This window comes from Periplaneta americana, chromosome 10, assembly GCF_040183065.1.
Source record: "Periplaneta americana isolate PAMFEO1 chromosome 10, P.americana_PAMFEO1_priV1, whole genome shotgun sequence".
Lineage (NCBI taxonomy): Eukaryota > Metazoa > Arthropoda > Insecta > Blattodea > Blattidae > Periplaneta > Periplaneta americana.
The window spans coordinates 139,640,558-139,667,198 of record NC_091126.1 but is presented as its reverse complement, the minus strand read 5'-3'; the positions used below and the strand labels follow the sequence as shown (position 1 = coordinate 139,667,198).

The following is a 26,641-nucleotide window of genomic DNA, read 5'->3' as shown; positions in this document are numbered from 1 at the left end:
GTAAAATTTCCGTGTTTTCCCTAATCGTTTGTGTATTTTCTCCTAACATATTCACGTCATCCGAATAGACAAGAAGCTGATGTAACCCGTTCAATTCCAAACCCTGCCTGTTATCCTGAACTTTCCTAATGGCATATTCTAGAGCGAACTTAAAAAATAAAGGTGATAGACAACGGTGGACAAAATAGACATAGAAATCTATTCTATATCTTAGTCCCTTTTAGTGAGGAGCACAGGTTGGGAAGTTCCGTCTCACCTAAATCCATCGGGTGGGCCTGTTACACTATCCAGAATGGAATAATGTGCATGCTCAAAGGCCCTTAGGGCTACAAATTTCCCGTAAAGTAATGTGGAGCTATACTTTCATGCGTCATATAGTAGGCGAGTTGCTCACAGATATGAAGAGTCCACTGCAAGAATGATGGATGTCGTTATGTTTTTATGTTTTTATTTAACGACGCTCGCAACTGCAGAGGTTATATCAGCGTCGCCGGATGTGCCGGAATTTTGTCTCACAGGAGTTCTTTTACATGCCAGTAAATCTACTGACATGAGCCTGTCGCATTTAAGCACACTTATATGCCATGGACCTGGCCCGGGATCGTACCCGCAACCTTGAGCATAGAAGGCCAGCGCTATACCAACTTGCCAACCAGGTCGACTGATGGATGTCATTTGGAATACATTTTGCAGGAGAAGCAATTGAAAGTTTTAAATGCTTAGCGCTCAAAGCTTAACTGTGATTTTCCGATCATTACTGGACAATGACTATCAGTGTTAATGCCATATAACTCTGTATGTACATTCTATATGTCTTAAGCTATGCATTGACAGTCTTGGTTCATTTTCGACAAGAAAGTGACATGAATCATTCTTGCAGTGGACTCTTCATATCTTAATACCAATGACAAGGAAATAGGTAAACCTGAATTTATTTAAATCAGGATTAAAATTACAATGAACAGATTGTTTATTATTCATCAACATGGGTGCCAATCTTCACTTATTTTCCCCATTCATAACGTTGAACAACTAAATAATCTCAATATCGGTATTGGAATCAAGTTGCTGGAAATTCCAATATTGTGTTAACTTCAATTTTTCAGTAACGTGTGTTGAAAATATGAATGAATATGACGAGTGACATGGAGAACTTGGTAAAACAGCGCTCCTCTTTGTCAATGTGCCGGTCTCTGATTTGATAAATAGCATTCTCTTTTAATTGCGTTGCGTCGGTGTGGACAGGTCGAACGGTCATTACGGGCTCGTTTTATATTTCGCGTCGACATGAAAAATGAGAATAGTTGATGCATTGCACGTTGCTTCCATAATCCATTTTCATGATTTGTTCGTTCCCATATGTAGATGAAGTCACGTCATGATACTGTCATTAATTTTATTTCACTATTCACTTTTTATCTATGATAATACTGAGCGCTAGTTTTCTAGGAATTTGAGGAGGGTAGTGTTATTTACATATGTACAGCAGAAGTATAAATACCGGCTTTACCTTTTCCTCGGAGTCTCTTAATTTCAATCCAACAAATTGTTCTTAATAGGCTTTATAATATTCTTCAGTTTTTGGAAGATTTTACAACAATAACATAGACATTCTTAGCGCGGGCTTCCGGTGCACGATCAGCGAACTAACGTTTTTCGTATTCATAAACCAGTATTAGCGATATGATATGATATGAATCCTGTACAAGTAACCAGTCGATAGCCGGGGCTAGTTTAGCACGCTCGTAGCGCGGGCTAGCGAAATGTCTATGAATAGCACCCCATGTGACTAAGTGGCCGGAATCCTTCATCATATGGTAACGCAGAATTCCTGCACGGAAATATAATATTGTGACAGCTGCAACGGGGTTTGAACACCCGTCCGACAGGGCGCGCGGCAGACGAAACGCTGGTACGGGGAGCATCTGCATGCTGAAGGGCAGAGGGGGTGTATTACGTCAACGCGACGAGGGGAGGGTGCGCGCGCAACTGCTGCGTTCGGAGTGAAGGGGAAACGGATCCTCCCGACTCTTCCAGAAGTCCGTCGAAGTGGAGATATCCAGATAATTCGAGAGAGCTATCTCTGCACACCCGTAGAAATTTCTCGCAACTATGATTTTGCTATAAAAGAAGAAACGCGGGCGAACTTGAGCAGTTTCAGTTTATTCAGTCAGTGAGTAAGACAGAGCAAGCAAGCCAGTCTTGTCTACCGGAGTTCGACTCGAGTGTGCGTCCGCAACTGTGTCAGCATCCGAAGGTCTGAGTTCGAGTGCAGTGGACCGCAGTTGGAGGGACCTGAGTTCGAGTACAGTGAACTGTCTCTGAAGATCTGTGGTTCGAGATACTGTGAGCTCGAGTGACTGAGCTAGAGGAACTGTGAACTGAGAACTGACAGTTCTGATTTGTAAATAGTGCTTTGTAAATATTAGTTAAGATTAACAGTTCATTGTTGTTCGTAATAGTCCAAGTAAATTTTCATTGTCGTCAGTGGAGTGCACTAACGAATACTGTGCTACTGTGTAGAAAGTGAAGAGTTATTGTTGGAAGAATAAAGTTACATTGTTGTTGAGTTGAAATAAATTTACAATATGATATAATATCATAATATGATCATAATACTTCGGTACATCATAATAATATGATATGCGTAAGTAATTACTTAGTGGTTCAAGACGGCGCTCATCCCGTTGGATCCCGGCCACTTAGTCACTCGTAATGAGTGCACCTCTGTACATAGTGCGTTGAACATTGTGCCACTGTAGCATATTCTGTTACACAGTACATGAGGGTAAAACTGAGAGATAGAAGTTAAACTGAGTGGATTCGATATGGCATCGGAACTGGAATCCGGTGTGGCTTAGTGGATAAGCGTCAGTACGTAGGGCTGAAAACCCGGGTTCGAGACCCGATGCCGGAGAGAATTTTTCTCTGTTCTATCCATCCTTCACCATATGTACTTTGGTACATCATAATGATATGATATGCGTAAGTAATTACTTAGTGATTCAAGACGGCGCTCATCCCGTTGAATCCCGGCCACTTATTCACTCGTAACGAGTGCACCTCTGTACATAGTGCGTTGGACATTGTGCCACTGTCGCACATTCTGTGACACAGTACATGAAGGTAGATCACCAAAGGGAAAACTGAGAGATAGAACTTAAAGTGAGGGGATTAGATCCGGTTTCGGAACTGGAATCCGATGTGGCTTAGTGGATGAGCGTCAGCACATAGAGCTGAAAACCCGGGTTCGAGTCCCGATGCCGGAGAGAATTTTTTTCACTTCTATCCATCCTTCATCATATGATAACGCAGAATTACTGCACGGAAATATCATATGTACTTCATAATAATATGCCACGGCGTAGCTCTGTCTGCTAAGGTGCTTGCCTGCCGATCCAGAGTTGTGTTCTGGAGAGGGTTCGATTCTCGCTTGGGCTGATTACCTGGTTGGGTTTTTTTCCGATGTTTTCCTCAACCGTAAGGCAATGTCAGGTAATCTATGGCAAATTCTCGGCCTCATCTCGCCAAATAGCATCTCGTCATCACCAATCCCATCGATGCTAAATAACCTCTTAGTTGATACAGCGTCGTTAAATAACCAAGTAAAAAAAATATAATAATCTGTACTGCATAGCCTGGTACATTTGTCAGATACATTAAAACGCATTTCTTCGACTTGCATTTCGTTAAGATTTATAAAATACAGACATAACCATTCACTCTTTGAGTCGCATCCATTCACTCTTTGAGTCGCTTGAGAAACTTCTTGCCCCAGCAACTAAAACTTACCCTGGTACAAACCCTAGTAATGCCGCACTTCGATTATTGTGACGTTTTGTTAAGTGACCTAAGTTCTGAACTGTCAGTCAAGTTACAGCGAGCTCAGAATATGTGCGTCAGATACGTGTGCAACATCCGACGATATGATCACATATCACCGTCCTTCGCAAGTCTCTCGTGGCTCCGACTTAAAGAACGCAGAACTTTACACTCTTTGTCTTTATTCTTTCGAATTCTGCACACCTCAACACCAAATTACCTTTCGTCTCGTTTCTCTTATCTATACTCTAACCACGACGTAAATTCCAGATCACTTATCTGTGGCACGCTAAATATACCTCTTCATAGAACATCTTGTTATTCCTCATCTTTTACAATATCCACCTCGCGTCAATGGAATTCCTTGTCACAAAGTATTAGGGGCTGCAAGACAACAAACACCTTTAAGAACAGCTTAAAAGATAACCTTATTAGCATTTCACTCCAATCATACTGATTTTAACTATCACTGACTACACTGTTACTTTTTTCTTTAGACATCATCCTGATTGTGCTGTATTTTCAAAATTGTCTCATAATAATCTCTTTCTATTATCTAATATTATTTGAAATACATTAACATTCTATGTATTTTAGTTTAATTCTGCTACACAGTTTATTTCAGTGTTTAATTAATAGTTCATAGTATTTTGTTGTTTAATTCGTAAATAACTCTTGTATACATGTAACTCTCATCTAAATCAAATTGTTGAATTCTTTGTAAGTTCATGCATATGTATATACACTTTTTGCTGGTTGAGTGGAAGAGAAGGCCTTACGGCCTTAACTCTGCCAGCTGAAATAAAAAAAAAGCATATATACCGTGTTCGAAATCTGCACGGTATGCAACACGAATCCACTTTTCTCGTCTTTCTTCGTGACAAGGAAAAGCAAATGCTGAAATGGGCCTTCCTTACTTAAACGGTAATAATAGATGCACAACCTGATACATCACATTCGTCCCATTTTGTAAATTACAGCCTGTACCATAATAAATACCGGTAACTAAACATAAAGCATTACAAAAGTTCAAACTTAAGGTTCTTACTATAAACTACAGAGCACATGCATAACGAATGTTCTGCAGTGATTCGACGCTGCTCTTGGGCATTGGTCCGAATGTCGCTTGGATTGAATACATGGTTGGGTTCTTCTCAAAGTTTCCGCCACAGTAAGGCGAATATCAGATAATCTCATGATGAATTTTCGGACTCGTCTCACCAGATATAATTTCGCTATCACCGACTCTATCGACGCTAGATAACGTGGCAGTTGATACAGCATCGTTAAATAATGGATTTATAAACCACAAGCGAGTTGACTTCGGAAAATATTGTGAAGTCTGAAATAAAGGAACTAAAAAAAAACATTTCTCCTCCTATTTCCCAACTGACATTGATACTGGCAAGTAGATTTAGAAGGAAAGAAATGAGAAAGGATAGACTACTACAGTATTTCTCATATTACATTTAAGTTTAGTAACTGCTCGACATGTCCACCGCTGTGGAGTAAAGGTTAGCACGTCTGACAGTCAAACGAGTGGACCTGGGTTCAAATCATGGTTGAAACAAGTTACCAAGTTCGAGGAATTTAGGGTTTTCCCTCAACTAATTGAAGCAAAATTGCTGGGTAACTTTCAGCTTTGGACCTCGGACTCATTTCATCATCATTAATTCACATAATTTTAATCATGATTCATATGATAGCCCGAGTTAAGTTCACGGTGCGGCATGCTGTACAGACCGATTATTTAGTCCTGACAGCTCGGCAACGCTAAAGAGGGGAAGTAATAGGAGTAGTGGGGAGAGTAGAGATAAGGGCGAGCGGTCGGTAAAGGAATGCAGTAGAGTTTAACTAGAAACGTACTGCTCTACCGCACGCATGACATCCGATCGCTCCGAAGGAAAGCGAGTGACATACCCAAACACCCCATGGCGTAACTTAATGGACTCGACTGACCCAGGCACACATAGCCGGCGACTGTCAGGACAAAATAATCGTACTGTACTTCTATAAGAGAACGGCCGTTCGGCTACCCAGTCATTTACAGAACAGAAGTGGTAAGTACAATAAGCCTCAGACTGCAGTGTAAACCTTTTGGTCCCTCCTCTGTCTAAGTGAAAAATTAGCTGCTTGATATGTTATATTAATGTGTAATAGAAGACAGTCTACTTAAATTTTAAAGCAGTTTTAATTGCAACTTTGTGGTCTGGTTTTACTAATAAACATCTAATACACATTTTCTCCAAGGACAGGTTTTACCAAAAGTTTAAGAACACCCCTCCATAAGTGGTGTTTCACTCCTGTCCTTACACTTATATGAAATCCATTGATTTTTATACCGGGACCAAATGCTTGTGAAAAGTGAAGTTTTTGCTGCAAACTCAATCTGTCTATCTTCCAAACTGTGGATTACATACCAATATTTGTCTGTTATGAAACTTACTGAAAAATTACATATCGTGAAGAAAAAAATTAATTACTTCAGAATGGATTGACTTAGATCAGTGAAATTTGTAATGGACTAAGACATATCTCAAAGATTTCTTGTGCTATTATTGTTTTCTGTTAAAAAAGTGCCAGTTCGTGCAGGCATTGTAATGCAAATGGTTTTTTTTTCTTCAGGAAAAATTGTCATTTTCTAAAATTTTCTTGAGCTTGAGATTCGCGGCAAATAGATCCCGGTCCCCCACTGCCATTTACAACATTACATTGGGAGTTGGTAACATTGGTGAATCAGCTTATTCCCTTAATTTTTAGTAATCAGCTGTGAAGTTTCTTACATGTGTGGAAAGATTGGATTTCTTCCTTGAAAAAAAAAAGAAGAAGAAAATAGATCGAAATTCGGTGAATGTGGACGTGAAGTCGCAGATTATTGGGATGTGGATGAATGACGAGATAATATGTAACTCCATTCCAAAATTCATTGATTTAAGTCAACTCATTCTGGAGTAATTAATATTCTTCCTACACAATATGTAATTTTTCAATAAGTTTCATAACAGAATAGTAATATACGTTACAAGAGCGGTATGTTGACGTTTTCATGGTCGAGGAAAAGATTGAAAAAGCGAAACGTAGTTGCGTTTTTTAATTTCCGAGAACATGAAAACAAACATACCGCTCGTGTATCGTACATTATTTTGTGCGAAGATCGTTTATTACATACCTGAAAGACGAATTTCTAATTAGTTGCAATGAAATCTCCATGTTCGTTTCTGTTTAATGACGGCAACTTCGGAAAACCAAAATATCTTTCTTCAACATTGTTGCTATAAAATGTTTTCTGTGTTTACTTTACTCCAGCAGGCCGTGATATAAGTCTGTCTTTTTTCCCCCCAGTCTATTAATGCGAACTTAAAACAAACGGTAAGGTTATGTAATGATTTATTTTTCATTTTAGTATTTTAACAATATTATTTATATAACATATTACAGTAATAACATCGGCATCTGGAATCGTGTTGATTTTTTCACGGCTTCCTTAATGTTACTTGTATCAGGAATGCAATAAGTTTCGTGGAGTAGTAGACTTTACTTAATTTTTGCAAATATTTAAAAACAATAATTAACATTGCAATTTAGGTGAAATTGCAGTGGTAAGTTTCCAATTTATAATTATTGCTATGTTAAACGTCTCTAAAAATAATATGTTAAAAGTCTAAAGCAGTAAAATGAATGTCGCGCTTAAGCGGTAAGAAGAGGGAAATTGTTATGTGTGTTACGTTGGGAATACTGAATGTGGTATTTCATACTTACCGCGTATTGGTTCTGTGCGGAAAGCAAGCAAATACGCACGATGTCGCACAAAAATTGTTGCATAATCCATAATTTGGACGGTAGGCAGATTGAGTTTGCAGTAAAAATTTGACATTTCACAGGTATTTGGTCCCTGTATAAACATCAGGGGGTTTCACAGCATATGTATATGGACAAAATGAAACATCACCTATGGAGGAGTGTCCTTAAACTTTTGGTAAAACCTGTAAATTGTTTCACTTAGGTAGAGTAACTGCAATACAGATATAACGTATTCAAAAATAGGGGTCCATGAGTAGTTATTTTAAAAAGAGTTTGCTTTAGGAGCGTCTGCGTCTTTGGCTGAAATGCAAGAGCTCTGGTCTTACTTTCAGGCGGCTCGGGTTCGATCCCCAGCAGGTTGTGATGTTGCGGAGGGGTTTTCTCGGGGTACTCATGCTAAAAGCAATCTCCACTTCACCTAAACTTTCTCTCTCATCATCTCTGTTTCCCCCATTTCGTGTTGGCAACCGTCCAAAGTCGGCTGTGGGTCGCCACCGAACTCGGACTTTGTGGTAAGTGGCATTAGTTGCTGGTAGTAGTGCTTATCTACAGTGGACTCTCCTTGAGCTTGTGGTTGAGGAATTACAGTGATGCCTACGTGGAATGTCGAGGGATTCTTCAGGCTGAAGCGAGCTGGGGGCGACCCGAAGGGAATCTGTAGAACGAGAGAGCCGTAGGTCATGCATATAATTTCTTCCCGTGTAGCATAATGAGTTATCCAAGCGGCATACGTGTGAGAGCAGTCCCAGCTCTTTTCCCTGCCCTCAAGAGGGACTATACTCAGCGCATTTCGAATTGTCGGATCAAGGTCACGTATAATCGTACAAACCACACACGAGTCACTGAACTGAAAACTGAGAACTGAACCACTGGTAATCCCGGCTGTCCCAGCTGAGTTTAGTTGAGGAGAATATTCCAGGATTACAAATGAAGTTCATTGTTTGATCTTGGTACGTCAGTTCGAAATGCACTGACAATAGTATAGTGCGCTGTATAATAAAGTCCTCCGCTAATTGGGAAACATGGCAGAAAAGTTATATTTAAAATTTCGGAGGTAGACAAGATTACAACCGTACTAGTTATCGTGAATGCTCTCTGAATGCCAGTCGTATTTCTTGCAGAATACTACTTGAACCTGGGACGGAAGTTATTGCAGCCCACAGGCAGCACCACACAGTTGACGTCCTTGCAGTTCCCTGCGTCGGAGGAGCCACGCTGTCTATGCTTCTGGTGAGTGTCCTTCCTTCAAGAATGGGTGACTTTCAGGAGAAATAGACTTTTCATTTTGTTAAGTTGGTGAATTCTCTTGTCAAGCACAGGGGCATGACACTTTTTGTCCTCCTTTTCCAGTCTTTTCTCGCCATACTTCCCCTTAACTTTCTTTTCTTTACTTACCTTGGCCATACTCCTAATCTTCTTTTATCACTTTCCTCTCTTCATTTGCTTTTAATCTTTTCCCACATTTGCTCGTCTTTTCTCCTTTACTTTTCCTTCCTCAGTTTGCTTTCATATTTTCTTCTTTTCCTCAGGTTCTTCTGTTTCTTTTTACGGTTTCCCCCTGCTCATTCTTTTTCCATTTTCATTCTCGATTCATTTTGCCCTTCTTTTCCTGTCGCATCATCTGATGTGAAAACAAATTATATGGCGGTCATGGACTAAATTTTTAAGATACGCAACGAATGAATGAATGAATGGGGGACTGGAAGAATGAATGGACGTAGAAATGAATGAATGGACGTACGAATGGATGAATGGACGGACGGATGGAGGTATAGATGGGTGGATGGATGGATAGATGGATTGAGGGATGGATGGATGGATGGATGGAGGGAGGTATAAAGGGAGGGATGAACGGACGGACGGATGAATAGAGAAACGAGTTTACATCAATGGCTTGTTGTTAACTCATTTCATTTTATTCAGGAATATTTTAATAATGTTATTTGTTTGTAATGTCAGTGTGTTTTTATTCTTTTATTGTTATATTCATTTGTACTTTATATGTTATGTTATTCCAATTTGTATTTCACTGTGCTATAAAAGGAAATAAAATAAAATCAATGGAGATACCACAATCGATGCTGTGTTCTGAAGAGAATTAGAAACAATAGAATCATAAGTAAGCTTAGGCCTATAGCTATGTCTCGTAGTTTAGTTATTATAAATTTATTGTTTTTGGTTTACTGAAAATTTTATGGAAACAATGCAATAATATATTGTAAAAAATACGGATTTTTAATATTTGATGTTTTGATATGTCTTACATGACAATTAGACACTTGAAAACAGTTTTGTTTGCATTTTCTCCGTCTTGTTCTGTTTCTAGTCGTCTCTTTTTCCTTAACGCCTCTTTCTCCTAATCTTATCTATTACTCATTTCTTTCTTATTTCTTCTTCTTCGTCTTCTTCTTCTTCTTGTTCTTCACTATAGGTTCAGAATTTATGACCATTTTGTTCACGTTTTCTTCTAGGTATACCTGTTCTTCAAATTTAAGTAACTTATATTATTTGAAGGAGAGTAGTAAATAACTCCACCTATGTTTTATGACTAGGGAAGGGTTTTTAGGTCGTTAAAATGTAATTTTAGGTGCTAAAATAGGATTAAAAGTGTAGGAAATAGTCTCTAAAGAACTGAAAATAGCCTCAAACAAAAAGTAATGTTTTCTTTAAAATCATGTTCCAAATCAACAGGAATTCACTTCTAAAATTTAATAATTTCAAATGCATATACACCGCTACCACCACTACTACTAAAAGTAGGCCTACAAGAACAACAAATATCTAACTAGTTGTACATAAACTAAACAATTAGATGTGAAAAATAAGTTTTAGACATAAGTTCAGTACACAAACAAGTCAAATATAATCAATTTTTAACAAGCCTTGTCCGTTAATGTCCATAATTAGCTTCACAATAAATTACTAATACTTTTTCTAAATTTTCAACTAAAAAGCAATGTCGTCAGTCACTCAACACAAATTTGTATGCTGAAAATGAACGCACCACATCCAATGAAGTAACAGGAGCGTATTTCAATTTTGACACTAGTTCGACAGGAATGTTACATTGTAAATCCGTGTTCTTCCCTGCTAGGATATAGGGTGTAGTACGCAGGTTCTTCGGTCCTACATTTCTCTGGAGAACTTACTCCAGTTTATCCCGTACTTTATTTCCAACAGAACCAGGACACATTTCGAATTTAAAATACAAATTTTCGAAATAAGAATGGGTGTTTTGACTTATTAGAGATAAACCATATTTAATAGGTCAAAATAGGCATTTTAGGTGCTACTAAATACTAATTTTAGGCATAGTTTTATATGAAACGTGTACTTGCAAGTTTTTATGAAATTATCTTTTAAAGATTAAAATAGGTTTTTACCTAAAATCCGTAGTCTATTTATGACATAGAACACACCTTTATCAAATGCAACGCTATGTTCGCATTCCAAAATATAGAGTTGTTACTGGTTTGGTTTACCGACTTACAGCATGTGGACAGGCCGACGCTAGTCTACCGTCCGCCGCCCATTCTGATTCCATACTCTTTACGTTGGACGCTCCCATGAGTGTTATGAAATTGTGCGATTGTTGTGAGTGCAGTTTCGTGTGAGATACCGCATAAAATGTCTCGCTAATTGACTATAGAAAAAAAGAGTGTTTGTGTGGAACAATGTAAGTATGAATCGGCTCGACGAGTTTGTACGGAGTTTATTGTGAAAACTCCGAATATTCGTCCACCGAAGTGTTAGGTAGTGCATAAGTTAGTAAATAAATTTGGGAACCCGGGGTTAATATTAAACGAAAAACCACGAACAAACAGATAATTTTAACGGAGGCTAGGTTAGATCACATTGGCGCTATTCTCAAACTTTCGTCGCAACAATCCCCAAAAAAATTAGTTACGTAGATGGTGTGTCTGTATAAACTGCAAGAAATACAACCACGTTGTTACATGTTAATTCTTATTATTATACCCCACTTTTTTCTCTAAAAGATGATCCATGTTTGCTTGTGAATTACTGTAATTTTTGGTTAGATTCCTTGAAATGTGGCGCTATTATGGTACTAATTCTAGCGGCAACAGTCTCGGTTTTCGCCGAGGACCAGCGCTCCGGTCCATCGGTAAACCAAAATGATAAAAATTATCTACTTATTCTTTGTAAATCCACTGTGCACTTACGGAGATAGTCGGTTGTAATGGTTAACCTAAGTTGTGTTCAAAGACGAAGAACTGTACAGACCACCGCATTGAATATATATTTCCACCTGCTGTCCATTACTTTACCTCGACGCATCTCGGGGACAGCAGGATGTACAGAGTTGATTTCGATCTCTGATAACGAATTTGAATGACATCATGTGCGTCAGGAATCACGACAGCTGAATTGCGGCGAGAAGTGACAGACAGTAGTGAGTGATTTGATAATCAGAGTGCACGGTGTGCCACAGTAGCAATACCCAAGGAAATCGAGCCTTTTTGGGAGGGGTATATAACAACCCTTTCCGATGCCAAGTGAAAATCATAAGAGCCTGCAAAAAACCTGGTTTCGTTATTTCCAAGAAAGACATCTTGTGTGTACCTAATAAGGGGTTTCGTTATTTCCAAGAAAGGCTTCTTCTGTGTACTTAGTAAGACTGGTAAAGCTCGAATGGAATTAATTTGTATCATCTCGTGAGGTGCAGCGACTTGTGACGGACGTTGGATTTGCTTGCTTTTTCCACTCTGGAATTAATGCCATCCCAGCTCATTTATTGCAGGCTTCTTTTATCTTCACTTAACTGTACTTGGCATCGAAAATGGTTGTTATGTACCCCTCCCAAAAAGGATCGATTTGCTTTGGAATTTCTGCTGAGAGTCGCCGTGCTCTCTGACTATGAGATCACTCACTAGTGGTCTGTCACCTCGCGCCACAGTTCAGCTGTCGTGTGACTTCTGACGCACATTTTGTCATTCAAATTCGTTATCAGAGTTCAGAAATGACCCTGTAGTCTATACTATGAAAGATTGAGCTCTTCAAAATATTTCTGAACCATGTTGCAGGTACTTCATGTACGAACCCTTCATCGATGTCAGCGGTCCCAGTCTCGGAGTCCTGCGAGTCTTACTGCAAATTGGAAAGAGTCACGCTTTTGTTCCAATATGGCACCTATCCAATAACCAGGGTCCTACGTGGCGCTATGGTCAAGTGGCGATTACAGAGACCAAGATCTACAAGGTATACAGTCTTACAGAAACTTAGCAAGAATAAATAAAGGGAAAGGAGTCTCCTGGTTTTACCGTATATGAAGACGTGAAAATATTCTATAAATACAAGTAATTACACCAGGCGCCATTTAGTGGGAACACGAACATGAAAGCATTGGAGGTAACACAATTCATCTCATCAAATTTATCGCACTTACACTTGGATTGAAAATTATAAAATAAGATATTTCAAAAGTGAGTTCAAACATTAAACCGCTATAAATATAATATTTCAGATAGAGAAAAACAAATACATTACAGTGGTGGGAAAACAACGGGGTTTACAAAATATTGGGAAGATGCCCGCGAGTCCACACCTGTGGAGTAACGGCTAGCACGTCTGGCCGCGAAACCAGGTGGCCCGGGTTCGATTCCCGGTCGGGGCAAGTTACCGGGTTGAGTTTTTTTCCGGGGTTTTCCTTCAACCCAACATGAGCAAATACTGGGTAACTTTCGGTGCTGGATCCCGCATTCATTTCACCGGCATTATCACCTTCATTTCATTTAGACGCTAAATAACCTAAGATGTTGATAAAGCTTCGTAAAATAACCTACTAGAAAAAGATGTCCGCCGTTCTCTTGTTCAACGCACAGCAATCTGTCTGCGACACCATGCACAGCATTTTGCTGATGCTTTGGAGTATTGGCAATTTCTTGCGAGATGGCATCTTTCATTTGCAGTAGGGTTGTTTGATGTGTCAGAAAAACTCGTTCTTTAAGGTAACCCAACAACCAAATGACGGCCGGATTAAAATCTGGAGATCGCGGAGGCCACATTGTAGGAAAGTGCCTAGTTCAGCCCATCCCCTTCTTTAACACGGATAATAGAGGTTCTACTGTATTTATATATATTGAGTATTTATCACACAATAGCGGCAAACCTGTAAATTTCCCTGATCTTGGTACCTCATGTCAAGATGACTCCACATGATCAAATATTCATTATTATTAGCACGAGTAGGCCTACTGGTGTACAATTACAACCTTTAATATTTCAACTACTGCGGCTATGTCCATTATTTCCAGTAGCGATTCTGTTAATAATGTAGGTATATTATAGCAATACAGTATATTTGGTGCTAATGATTAAAGATCGTTTTCTTAGTCCCACAACATTGGGATTAGTAAAAGTTTGCACGGGGTATACATTACGTCACGGGTCTTTCAGTAGACACCATGCTCTCAAACACAAGTAGCCTAACACAGGAATTACAAGCGTCACGCTACAACAGATTCCTTACTCCTAAACAAGTGCAACATACTTCAGTTTAGCTATGCTTATGATATTATACAATATTAGTTGAAGTAAATGTGTCTAAAACAAGTGTACGAAAGTACAGCTGTGGGTAGAGGAATTCGGAAGACAGTATGTCTGTGTAAGTGGCAACAAGAGGCGCCTAAAATCAAAACCCGCCAAGTCCAAAGAAGAAAATTTTCAGGGAAACGAAGAAAACAGTTTCTATATGAAGAAACGTTCTTGGAATATAAGTAATGCTTTCATAAAATAGTTTACTATCATTAGGTGTAATCATGTTAATTCCAGGCTTGTCTCTTCGTGGAAAATTACATTTTCTTTTAGATTTATTTTGGACTTAACTGTTTTGAAAACTAGAGAATGGATTTAGAGGTTTTCGAAGGTAAGGAAAGCATTTCCAAACACGCACATATGGAAAAGAGGAAGATATTTTAATTTAATCATAGTAAATTATGTAACAAGTGAAAAGGAAACAAAAAGTAGTGATAATAGCAATGGATATGAGAGGAGTAATTGTGCTGGTACTATATGTAACTGCAGCAGTAGTGGTTCTGTTAACAGTTTATATGACAGCTATATAGTAAGCAAAGCACTACTTTCGTGACTACCTCTATTACCAGCACAGATACTCTTCGTTCTTTGTTACTGCTGCTATGTTCATTATTCCGAGCATCAATACTGATGTTGTTTTCATTGTTTCTAGAAATGGTATTATTTTTAGTTAAATTATTTCCAGCACCACTTCAACCCTAATTACTGAAGAAAAGAAAAAATGGAACAGAATTCAGTAATTAAGTAGCCAATCTAGACTTGCTTGATAAATAAATATAACATTTAATTATCACTTTCACTTACACAACTTAAATTAGATAAGTTTAAAGCCTTGAAAGGAGGAAAATATTGAAGGTGAGTTAACATGATATTGTAGTAGAAATGTTACTGGCTCTTTATGCTTACTGTGTGAAACTGAACTGAAAGAAGGAAAATGGTGAAAAGTGAGTTAACGTGAGGAGCATCGTTTCATGCCTTATTAGGCCTATGTGCAGGAAGGAATTTTTGCAGGAATGACGAAAAACTGAATTATGCTGTTGAACCGAACAAGTTTTAAAAGAAATGTGTTACAATACTTCAGTTGTACCTACAGGAACTTGCAAAAATGAAATCATTTCTTATTTATATTTCACGAAATTAAAGAGAATGTTTTGGGCATAATGTGTTTTGATCCATATATAATAGATAATTGCATTATATTAAATCTGTAATGAAACAAATATATAAAGTAACGCATCGTTACTATCCGTATTAAATAGTAATATTATGTATTAATATCTACCAAATGCCAATTTACTATTTTAAAATCTGGTTATGTAGGGTGTTCATGCAATATTTTCTGCCGTCGAAAGTCTAGGTTCATAGAAATCTTAACTTCTTTCAAATTCTACTCAACCCTTCCTCTTCCTCTAGCCAGTCAAAGGTTACCACCCCACCATCATCCTTATAGCCTGTAACCCCAGTTTTTGAAATGGTGATAGTAGCATAAAAATGGTTATGAATTTCTTAGCTGAATCATCACACCGATAGTCGGGTTCTATTTTTATCCTATTACAGTTTCATCTTTCATCAACTTTTGTACATAATGTAATTCGTTTTATTTCACTCATGCCGTATAACTTCTTTGAATATGCACTCAATGTTTTGTAGTTCCTCGCATTTCATTCTTCACTGAAAATGTGAACGCAACCCAAAAATTTATAAATAAAATGGTAGTCTTTAAGTTTCAGCAATTCAGAGTTTCTTGGAAGGTGTTTTTCTAGCTTAGTAAAATGAATATTGGACATAATATGATTTGATCCAGACACTTTACACAACCGAACATGATTTAAACAACAACCACCACATTTAAGCACTCGTTTACACGCTTTACAAATATGATTCGAAGCGATCCGACTTCATAGCATGACAGATCGAATAAGAAACTATACGAAAATGTATCAAACTAAATTCTCTCCACTGGTGGACTTAATACGGTTTCAAACTATGCTCTTCACATGATATTATTGTAAAACTGTTACTGGCTTTCTATACACTGTATGAAACTGAAGTGAAAGGAGTAAAATTTTGAAAGGTGAGTTAACATGATATGGTAAAAATGTTACTGGCTTTTTCTGCATACTGCATGAAACTGAAATGAAAGGAGGAAAATATTGAAAGGTGAGTTAACATGAAAGTATGGCAAAAATGTTACTGGCTCTTTCTGTATACTCTATGAAACTGAAGCGATAAATATTCCAAGAAGATAGGAAAACAGCGAGTTTACTTTTATATTAGGGTATATATTCTTAATAACACTTAAGTTTAAGACTTGAAGAAAATTATGAAATTGCAATAAGCGTGTTAAGTATCCTATGCTATAGATAGACGTCCACTCCACCACTTTCGAGTAGTGGCCAGCGTGTCTGACTGCGAATCTAGCGGGCCCAGAATCGAATCCTGGTTGATGCAAGTTTCCTGGTTGAGTTTTTTTCGGGGTTTTCACTCAACTCATTAAGAGGAAGTGCGTTATTATCACCTTTATCTACAACCATCCTCCCTACTAGAGGTCTGCACGGGCTGAAATTCTTAGACTAGGCCCGATCTGAACTAGACCCGAACCCGAGCCGAAGATTAGCTTATACAGTGGAACCCTATTAACCGAGTAGCGGATTATCCGACTGTTTTTGTTTCGCTATTATTTCAGAAATAATTTACATGGGATACTGTTTTGTGCATTATATTAGTACAGTCCTGGCATAAGAAGGGAAATTAAAGGAACAAAGACACCCCCACACATGTCCTTTTCGCTTACACCGCCTTAAAAACAAATGCAGATTAAGGTTCTGTGCATCAGTGGTGGATTTTAGGCGACCAGCGTGAGCCTTAAGTTCGTAAAAGCCTGATACAATCCGTCACTGACTTCCTCTCCGCTCGTACCGTACTATCTCAGCCGGGGAAGGTTGAGTGGGGAGTTAAAGGGTGATCTGTAGTTACTCAATCGAGTTAATAACGCCCAGGTCTGTATTAGTACGTACTTTTTTTAAAGAGAGCATTATTACAATCCTTTATCATTACACAGTGTGGTCTACTGTTCGAATTGCCGTACTATATAACTTTTATCTTTTAATTGTTTATTTTACGACGTTCTATCAACTTCTAAGGTTATTAGCGTCAGAATGAGACGAAGGTGATAATGCCAGCGCAATGAATCCAGAGTTACCCAGCATTTGCTCTTAACGTGTTGAGGGAAAATCCCTGAATAAACCTCAACCAGGATTTGAACCGGGGCCCGCTCGGTTCACGGTCATGCATGGTAACCGTTACTCCACAGCGGTAGACCTACTGTGTAACTTCTATATAAAATGTCTTCCACTGGTATCAAGAAAAAACGTATCGAAAAAATTGCGAATAATTGAATAGTTTGGGAAAGGGAAACTATGGCTCATCTAGCATCAGAATAGGAGATTGGAGTTACAACTGCTCCATTTAATAAAAAAAAGGGTAAAGTATGTAAATCTGCGAATGAGACCTCCATTATTCATATTTTTCTGTAGACAGCCATTAGAAGGAATTTTCTTTCCTCTTAAAAACCCGTTGTTGACAACCGGACCAAAATTAGTGAATTGATCCACTACCTGGCGCCTTAAATACAACACCACGAAGATAATTTGAAATATTTTATGCTACGGATTAACCGTTTAAACCATCCCCTTCATTACCAGGGATAATGGAGGTTCTATTGTAATCATCACCCTAGCCCGACTCGAAACCTGAAGATTAGCATATAAAGCAGAGGCCACAGAGCCCAGGAACACACCTGCGAGAGGTATCACTCCAGTAGGAGCAGGAGGAAGAGTAATCTCCCAGTCTCTCAGGCAATACAAATAAACAGTGCTCTGTGTCTATCACAGAGTACAGACGAGACAAATGCTGTTACGAAATTCTAAGTCGAACTAAACAATAATTTACGATACCGGTAGTCTACTTTTCTGGATGGATCTCCGTTGGACATCTATCCGTGCATGTATTAAAATATTCGTATTAATATTCAATCAGTAAATAATTAAATAAAGAAGATTTTCGTTTATTTAAGGCTCGAGACCGGACGAACCCGACAAGCGTAAGTGAATTTCAACCCAAGCCCGGCCCACGGGCCAGGCTGGGACGGACCTAGACCCGCGGGCTTGACCCGAGCCAGTGCAGAGCTCTACTCCCTATTTCCATACTCATACGTCATCCTAACATACGGGGCTAACAGAATCAGACCTAATTGGTGCCCCCCAATCTGAGAACAGGATTCTTAAGGGAACCAGGTAGTGATTAGGCGTAAAAAATCCGAGTTTTTATTTTGTGTTAAAGAAGTAGAAGACTTGTTATTTAAAACAATATAAATATTGTGGGGGGGTATTTCTGCAGATAAGCCATTTAAATAGCCTCTTTAAATTTGGCCGTGCATGTAACTCAAACATCTTTCTTTTTTAAATGCATTTTTCCATAAGTTGAGATATTTCATACCTAAGTGAACCTTTCTCTGAAACTACTGAATAAATTAACATGAAACTTTTACAATATTTTCTGCAGCCTGTGTTCTACGTAGTAGTTTAAGAATACCACACACATAAGACGAGGAAAAAATATATATGCATTAAAAAAATTGCAAAAAATGTTACAGTTCAATATTTTTTTCTGTTTCACTAGGGGTGAAATATTTAAATAAATTTTGCTTTAGAATTTAAAATATACATTACTAGACAACTTAAGAAAAATATAAGATATATGAGTGAAGATTGCAAGAAGTAATGTGCACCTAAAAAATGAGGTACACTTAGGAAAATGGGAAAACAGGTTATCAGTTAGAGCCTTTCTTTTGTACTTGCATACGAAACTAATTAGTTGTCCATGTTGAATCTTTCGTACACTACAAACACAATCAAATACATAGCACAAGAAAATGGTTACAACCCGAACATAATAGACACCATCATCATAAGGAAGACAAAACAAAACCTTAACAAACACAATAACACACAAAACATAACACAAACACAAGAACACAAGAAATACATCACGCTAACATACGAAAACAAAAACACACACAAGATTGCATCCTCATTCAGAAAACAGAAATACAACATAGCATACAGAACAGAAAACACACTACAAAGACATCTCAACACACAAATAACACAAATAAATAAATAAAACCACACAGGCGTATACAAACTCACATGCAATAGTTGCGACAGTTTCTACATTGGACAGACAGGCAGATCATTCCAAACTCGATACAAAGAACACATTAAAGCAATAACCAGAGGACACAATACATCTACATATGCCGAACACATAACTAATGCTAACCACACATGCAATAACATAAATAGAGACATGGAAATCCTACACATACAACCAAAAACCAAAAACTAGAACAATATGAAATATACAGACACACTAAAACACACCCCGATCAAATTCTCAACACACAGATCAATTTCAGAAGACACACACTATTTGGCACCACATTTCAACACTTTTCAACAATCGAACACAACAGGCAGCGAAGTTGGAGATGATGCCGAGATCTAGTAGGCTCTGAGGATGGTGTGAAGAAGCACTGAAACAGCTGTAAGCCGCACATGCTTACGCAATTAACACGAGTAAGATCGCCATTTAATCAATTATTTAATTAGTTGTCTTTTATACCACTGAATTCAGAGTGATTGATTGTATAAGCATGGGAATTTTTAATCCAGTCTGAGCATTAAAAGCCTAGAAATATTGAACTAAACTTTTGTACTGAAAATTTTTAATCGCACAGGCATCACTATCCCGTCCCTTTAATAGTAATCACAAAATGCAGACATAAACGGAAATGGCTACACGTCTACGTGCACATCGTTGGCAAAGAGTGTTATAGATAAGATACATTTATATCTTTTGTAAGAGATATATTTAGTAATTAAAGACCCATTGCTGATGAAATATATCTGAGGCGTTATCTGTTCTCCTCTTGCACTATTTTGCCAGTCTGTGAACGATCAATAATCCGATCCTTAAACATCTTTTATCTATTTGCAGGTAGTATTCGAGGGAATGTGGGGCCCTAATCGAGCCAGCGGAGCCATTGCCATTGACGACGTTTCGTTCTATGAAGGAGAGTGCAGCAGTAAGTGACTTATTTTTGAGCGATCACATCTCCTATTCCCAAGTAATATTGTGCTGAGTAGTACTGCCGTTTACTTTAATATAATAATAGTAATAATAAAAATAATAATAGTTAATTTAACCTGGCAGAATTAAGGTCATACGGCTTTCTCTGACATTCAACCAGCGGTAAAACTGCTATACAAAAAAAAGAACACTTCAAATTTACAAAGTACAGCACACATACACAAAGCTGAAGTAGAGTAAAGTTCCCTAATTCCGTGATACCCCTAATCCCCTGATACTTTTCTTAAATTGAATGTCAGTCAAAACTTTGCCGTTCGACCATATCGCCAGACATGTTTCTCGAAAGAGTGCATCTTTCGCCTACTTTGAAACATCGGTGAACTTCTCAGCAAAATATCCAATATCGTGACATTCAATGAAAAAAAGACCTGTCACGGAATTAGGCAACTTTATCCTACACAGTCATAATAGAACAGAGGTGATCAAAGCGTGTGTCGTGATTACATCGTGTCATCAAAGACATTCAAACGGGTACGAGGAGTTTCCTGTACATTGCTGTGTTTTTCATTCACGTACTGAAGGCAAGCAGTGGCGGTATCATGTTGCTGTACAAACTCTATCTCTGCAAGCAGTAAGAGGTGGTTTCGTAAAGAATGAGGAGAACTTTTTTTCTTGTTCTGTCGGACAAAATGTAGTATGTTTACTTTGCTCAACGGTTCAATTAGGAGTACTGTATATAGAAACATTAATTGTCACGCTGAATAATGTATTATTATTATTATTATTATTATTATTATTACTGACCACTAAGTATGTGTTTCTATAATTCTTCCGTACGTGCATGAATATTGATATTTTTAGATCTTCTCCTAGAAGGAAAAAATTATTAGGTTTTATCTCAATTTTAATCTTCTTAATCTTTAGATCAGGGTAATTATTTATTAGTTATTCATTTGATAATAATATTGTAGAAAACCTGATTCAGTATTATGTGCCAACGAACTGTTAAACGTCAGGAATTGACATGTCTTTAATCATAACCAAGAAGAGAAAGATGAGATAGATAAATGCAAAGAAGTCAGCTACCTAATGGGGTTTGAAATATCTCGTGCGCTAAAGCCTTTTAATAGAACAGAATTTCTCAAAAGGGTAATGATTAAGATAGCTTAAATAACTTTTTTTCAATAATAAGTTTTAATTTTGAAAAACTACGAATTTCTCGAACAAGTATCGAGAGAAGAATTTAGAAAATTCCTGATTATATTCAAGAGGAAGGTTAAAGAAAGAAGCAAGAAAAGTCTTATATTATTCACTGGCTCTTGATGACAGCAGTGACATTACTGATACAGCAAATATTGAAATTTTCATCCGCGGGATTGATCAAGATGTTAGTACAGGAACCACCACTGGTTGTAGTTTTCATGCCAAGTAACTTTCCTTTGTCTCCTTACTTCATAGGCTGTCTGTCGCATGTAATCACTGCAGCTCGAGTTTTGGTCACCGCTGTAATACAATGTAAACAAATCAGTAGAAATGAGACATAATATATAACATGTAGAAAGAAAGGAAAACACATAATAAAATATGAACAGTAAGTCGAAATAAATGAGACATACAGAGTATAAGAATATGATACAATAATAACATTAATAATAATAATAATAATAATAATAATAATAATAATAATAAAATAGTGACGTACAAAGCATACAATGAACACAATATTTTTAGGTACACACAGCAAGGCAAATTATGATTATAAGTAGTTCAAGTTATCACCTTATAGATATACTGTTATCGGGAAATAGGGTAAACATTGGTAATTTCGTGATAATTCCATGAAAATTAATTTAAAATGCAAATGTGTAAATATATCCTTATTCCGATTTTTTCATCTAAAAGACGATAATTTACTGTACAAATCTGGAGACATAAAAGAGTGGACACGTTCTTGAACAAGTGCAAAAAACCACTTTTACAACTTAAGCTAAATGGTTGCTTATTTCGTGTTAACCTTGGTAATTTCGTGATATTACATTGATAGTTTCGTGAGAGGTAGAAGAATTGTGGAAAAATTCATTGAAGTCAAATGAAAGTCTCATTTATTGTCACAAGACTTCAAACATAGTAATTCCGTCTATTATTCATAGCAAGAAAGCATAGAAATACATATCAACACTTAGTAAGAATGAAATCAACGTAAAAATTGAAATTGAAAAGGGATCTTCTTTTCAATGAAAGGATGAATACTTTTATTACGAACTTTACTATAGCCTATATTACTAGGGTAACTCCAAAAGCAATGTATAACATTTGTTTAAAAATTATATTTTTATCCTACAGCTTTGCTATTTTCACAGAATGTAGATACATCCTTTAGGAACAAAATGTAACTTTTCCACATAATCCCCGTCCCTTTGAATTGCCTTACGTAACCTATACTGTTTTCACTGTAAGAAAAATCCTAATGTAAACACAAGGGCGTTACTGTCATACCCGTGATTGGCTGCCAATCGAAACACTCACACGACGCAGGGAAATATAGTTCCGCATTTGGAAACCATAACCTTGTATTATTTGAAAATAAAAAATTGAATTCTAGTTGTTAAATACGATGGAACATATAACTTCACCTATATGTAAAACGCTACGTAAAAGAAAAGCTACTTTTATATTTTGTTATGTACTATGAACGCGGAAGAATACCAACAGTAATACCGAGGTAGTCTGTTCTTGTAACAAGCTGGCGTCACTTGAGCTCCTAGTTGTTCACATAAGCACGTCGTACTGTAATATGGCTTCTGCAACCTGGAAGGAATAACTCATTTATCCGGCAGCGATTGACCTTACACGAAAGTTTAATATAAATTAATTACAGTAATTATAAAGTAAAAGTTTTCTAAGCAAATTCATGCATAGTAGTGAGGTTAGGTCTACTTGGCGAGTAACAGAAAATGTTTAACATGAAACAGAATGTACAACAGTGGGCGGGAGAATCTATGGCGCGAAAGTGCGGCCAATGAAGTCTCACTTCAGTCACGTGCTATTGTTTACATTAGGATTTTTCTTACAGCGAAAAGATTATAGGAACGAGGGCGTGTAGACCAGCACGGTAAAAGTCTGGACCAACACGTCTGAGCCACTGTATAGCAGCGTGAACAAAGGAGTCATCTTCTAACCTCGTTCCGCGAAGGGATCCATCAGTTAACGGAAAAGATAGTAATCGTACGGTACCAGTTCAGGACTGTAAGGCGATTGTTTCAGTGTTGTCTATCCGAATTTTCTGATCTGGTCTGTGGTTTTGTGACTGACATATGGCTGTGCGTTGTCGTGCAATAGCAGAACATCCTGCTTCTCCCGATGTCGTCGAACACGACTCAGTCGAGCTTGAAGTTTCTTGAGAGTTGCCACATAAGCTCAGAATTAATGGTGGTTCCATGTGGCATGATGTCCACAAGCAGTAGTCCTCCTGAATAGAAAAACACAGTAACCATAACTTTTCCTGCCGAAGGTGCACTTTTGAATTTATATTTCTTCGGTGAATTTGCATGATGCTACTCCATTGTCTGCCTCTGTCTCCGGTCCAAAATGGTGGAGTCATGTTTCAACTTCTGTCACAATTCTTGCAAGTAAGTCATCTAGCACCTATCATTGGCACCTAGCATGATAACAAATCAAACAGAAGCTACACTGAACCCATTGCATCCCCCTTTTCTTTTTTGTTATCACATCTTGTCTTGAGATTTCTAAAATTCGTATTGTAATACAATTTTTAAAATAGTATAAAATGTAACGCTTAATGCTCAACAAAATTTCGCCTCGAACAGCTAAGATTTCTATTAGTAAAGCTAAGCCTATATGACGACTACAGCTATGTCTAAAATTCCAAAAACATTTCCTAAAATTTCATCAAGATATAAGAAATAATTGTACCAAATATCATATGCTTACCTTTAGTAATAAGCCTGTAATATAATTCCAAACATCCACAAAATTTGTACGCCTGAGAAGTCGACTCTGACTTGCTCTCTCCAAACATAAAAGCTCACTGAAGCAGCTACAACAGTCACACAAAGCGTAGCTGTGTGTTTCTGGAAGCCGGACAACATATACAATCCCTTAGCGGAAATTTGGATCTCGTAAGACCATTGGTTAGTTCACGAAATAGCAAAGAAAAAGTATCACGAAATAACCACTGCCACGAAATTACCAATGTTTACCCTATAATGGAAACAAAAACAGATAAAGTTAATATCACTAGGATATCAAAAAGTAATGTAGTGAATACGTGGAAACATGCAATACAACACTTGTCATAACGTTAAGTTAGTATGGCAACTCGTCATAAGATAATTTTATAACCTGAATCATTTTCTAACTTTCACTTTATTGACTTTCTTGTTGAGGGACAGGCAAAATACTTTTATTATTTATTTATTATTTATTGATTTATTTATTTAACATGTAGAGATAAGGCCATGAGGCCTTCTCTTCCTCACTACCATGGGGTTACGACTACAATATTAAGAATACAATTACAATTATAATTACAATTAATATTACATTCACAAATACAAGAAAAATCAAAGTACTGAAAGATTAACTGATTAATAAAGGCTAGACGGTTTATTGTAGAAGTTAAGAACAAAGAAAGATTTTTTTTTTACTTAAGTAGAAATTAAACCCACTCTGAGCAGTAAGAAAGTGCTTAATGAGTTTGTTTTTGAACACTGTTAAATTCTGACAGTCTCTGATGTCACTGGGTAAGGTATTCCACAGGCTATTATCTACAGATAATTCTTAGGCGAAGGAAATCAAATAACTTTGTTCCATACGTTGTAGACTGGGCTGCAAAAGAAATGCCGATACGAAATTATATGATTTTCCGAAAACGTTTGCAAACATGGCGAAGTGGAAAGCTATTTTCCTGAGATTAGTTCTTTTAGACATGTAAATACGACTTTTATAACATGTTCACATTATTATTTAATATGAATTAAATTTAAATTATTCATATACTTTTATTTTACAAGATAAATAAGAATACTTACTACACGAAAATAGTGAAACTGCAGTTTATATGGTATTCAAAACCTTCCTTATTATCCATGGATGCTGTCATTCGATATATGCGGCCAGTTACATTTCATTATAGTATTAACAAAAAAGTATCAATTTTATTATAAATATAAAATGTTGTTATAAATACAGATACAGAACTGAAAATTAAATGCAATGCCTTCTGTGTATTTATTTCTATTGCTTCCTAAGCGAAGTCTTCGTAACACGGTAATATTTAAAATCGATTGAGACTTCGAATCGGCATTCCTTTAGCAGCCCAGTGTACTACGTCTTATTTGTGACTCGTACAGAAGTTGTTGCAGCCAATTTATAGTCAACCGCAATTTTGTTCAATTACTTTATTTAATAATTTGCGCCATACACACAAAATTATATAGTAATTACAGCCAACAGCTCCAACACATTCCAATCTTCAACAGAGGAAATTCTCTTCTAAATATGTGACTGGTTCTCAGTCAGTAAATTAGTATTAAGTTGTAACAAAACTAACATAATTCAATTTAAATCCTGTCCAAATTCAACGTCGCAAATTTCTAGCGCAATAATTAACAATAGATCCCTATTAGAATCAACAACAGCCAAATTTGTTGGCTTAAAAATCGATAATGTGTTAAATTGTGCGACGGATTTACCTGGTGGCACGCGTTGTTGTTGTTTATCTTCGTCTCTATCGCGTCGCCGGCAGAGGAGAAGTCAACTAGCTTAGTCATACGTCGGTGGATGCTGGAAGATCTTGTCCCCCGGTAGAGGAGATCTCTTCTCAGGGACCTTGTGGTTTTGTGGGCGCAAGATAGAATGTGATATTCGTCATTCTCACGAAAAGAAAACAATGAGTAAATTTCCACTAAGTGTATTTATTCGGCTCACGTCCCTTGCTTGAGTCCAAGCGACGGAATACTGGCTGTTGTCTTCCGTGTGATTTCGGCGTCTCGTCTAACGCCAGTTTAAAATCGCTGCTGTCACTTTTTGAGTATATCACAAAGCTAAAAAGTGCGAAATCTATACTTTATCACTTCGATCGGCTGGAAAACGGAGAATGATAAGATATACACGATCGGAACAAGTGCCGGAGATATTATTAATACTCACGCGATCGGCTCACAGGCCGTAGACTATATAAGTGAGTAAACACGCCACTGACCGGCAGTCTTCTGACCAAACACCCGATAGGCTCACTGGCCGGTAATATTCTGAGAAAATACACGCTCGGCTCACAGGACGGAAATCG

The 26,641-nt window shown here is 37.4% G+C and overlaps 1 protein-coding gene across 1 annotated transcript in view; it reads left to right on the top strand.

Annotated features, from left to right (window-relative positions):
- LOC138707741 (MAM and LDL-receptor class A domain-containing protein 1-like) overlaps window positions 1–26,641 on the top strand; it is a 280,376-nt gene that overhangs the window by 214,050 nt on the left and 39,685 nt on the right. Inside the window, exons 12-14 of the mRNA XM_069837606.1 lie at window positions 8,745–8,853; window positions 12,669–12,843; window positions 20,239–20,326. Of these exons, the coding sequence (XP_069693707.1) occupies window positions 8,745–8,853; window positions 12,669–12,843; window positions 20,239–20,326 (372 nt within the window). The remainder of the gene's footprint in view (window positions 1–8,744; window positions 8,854–12,668; window positions 12,844–20,238; window positions 20,327–26,641) is intronic.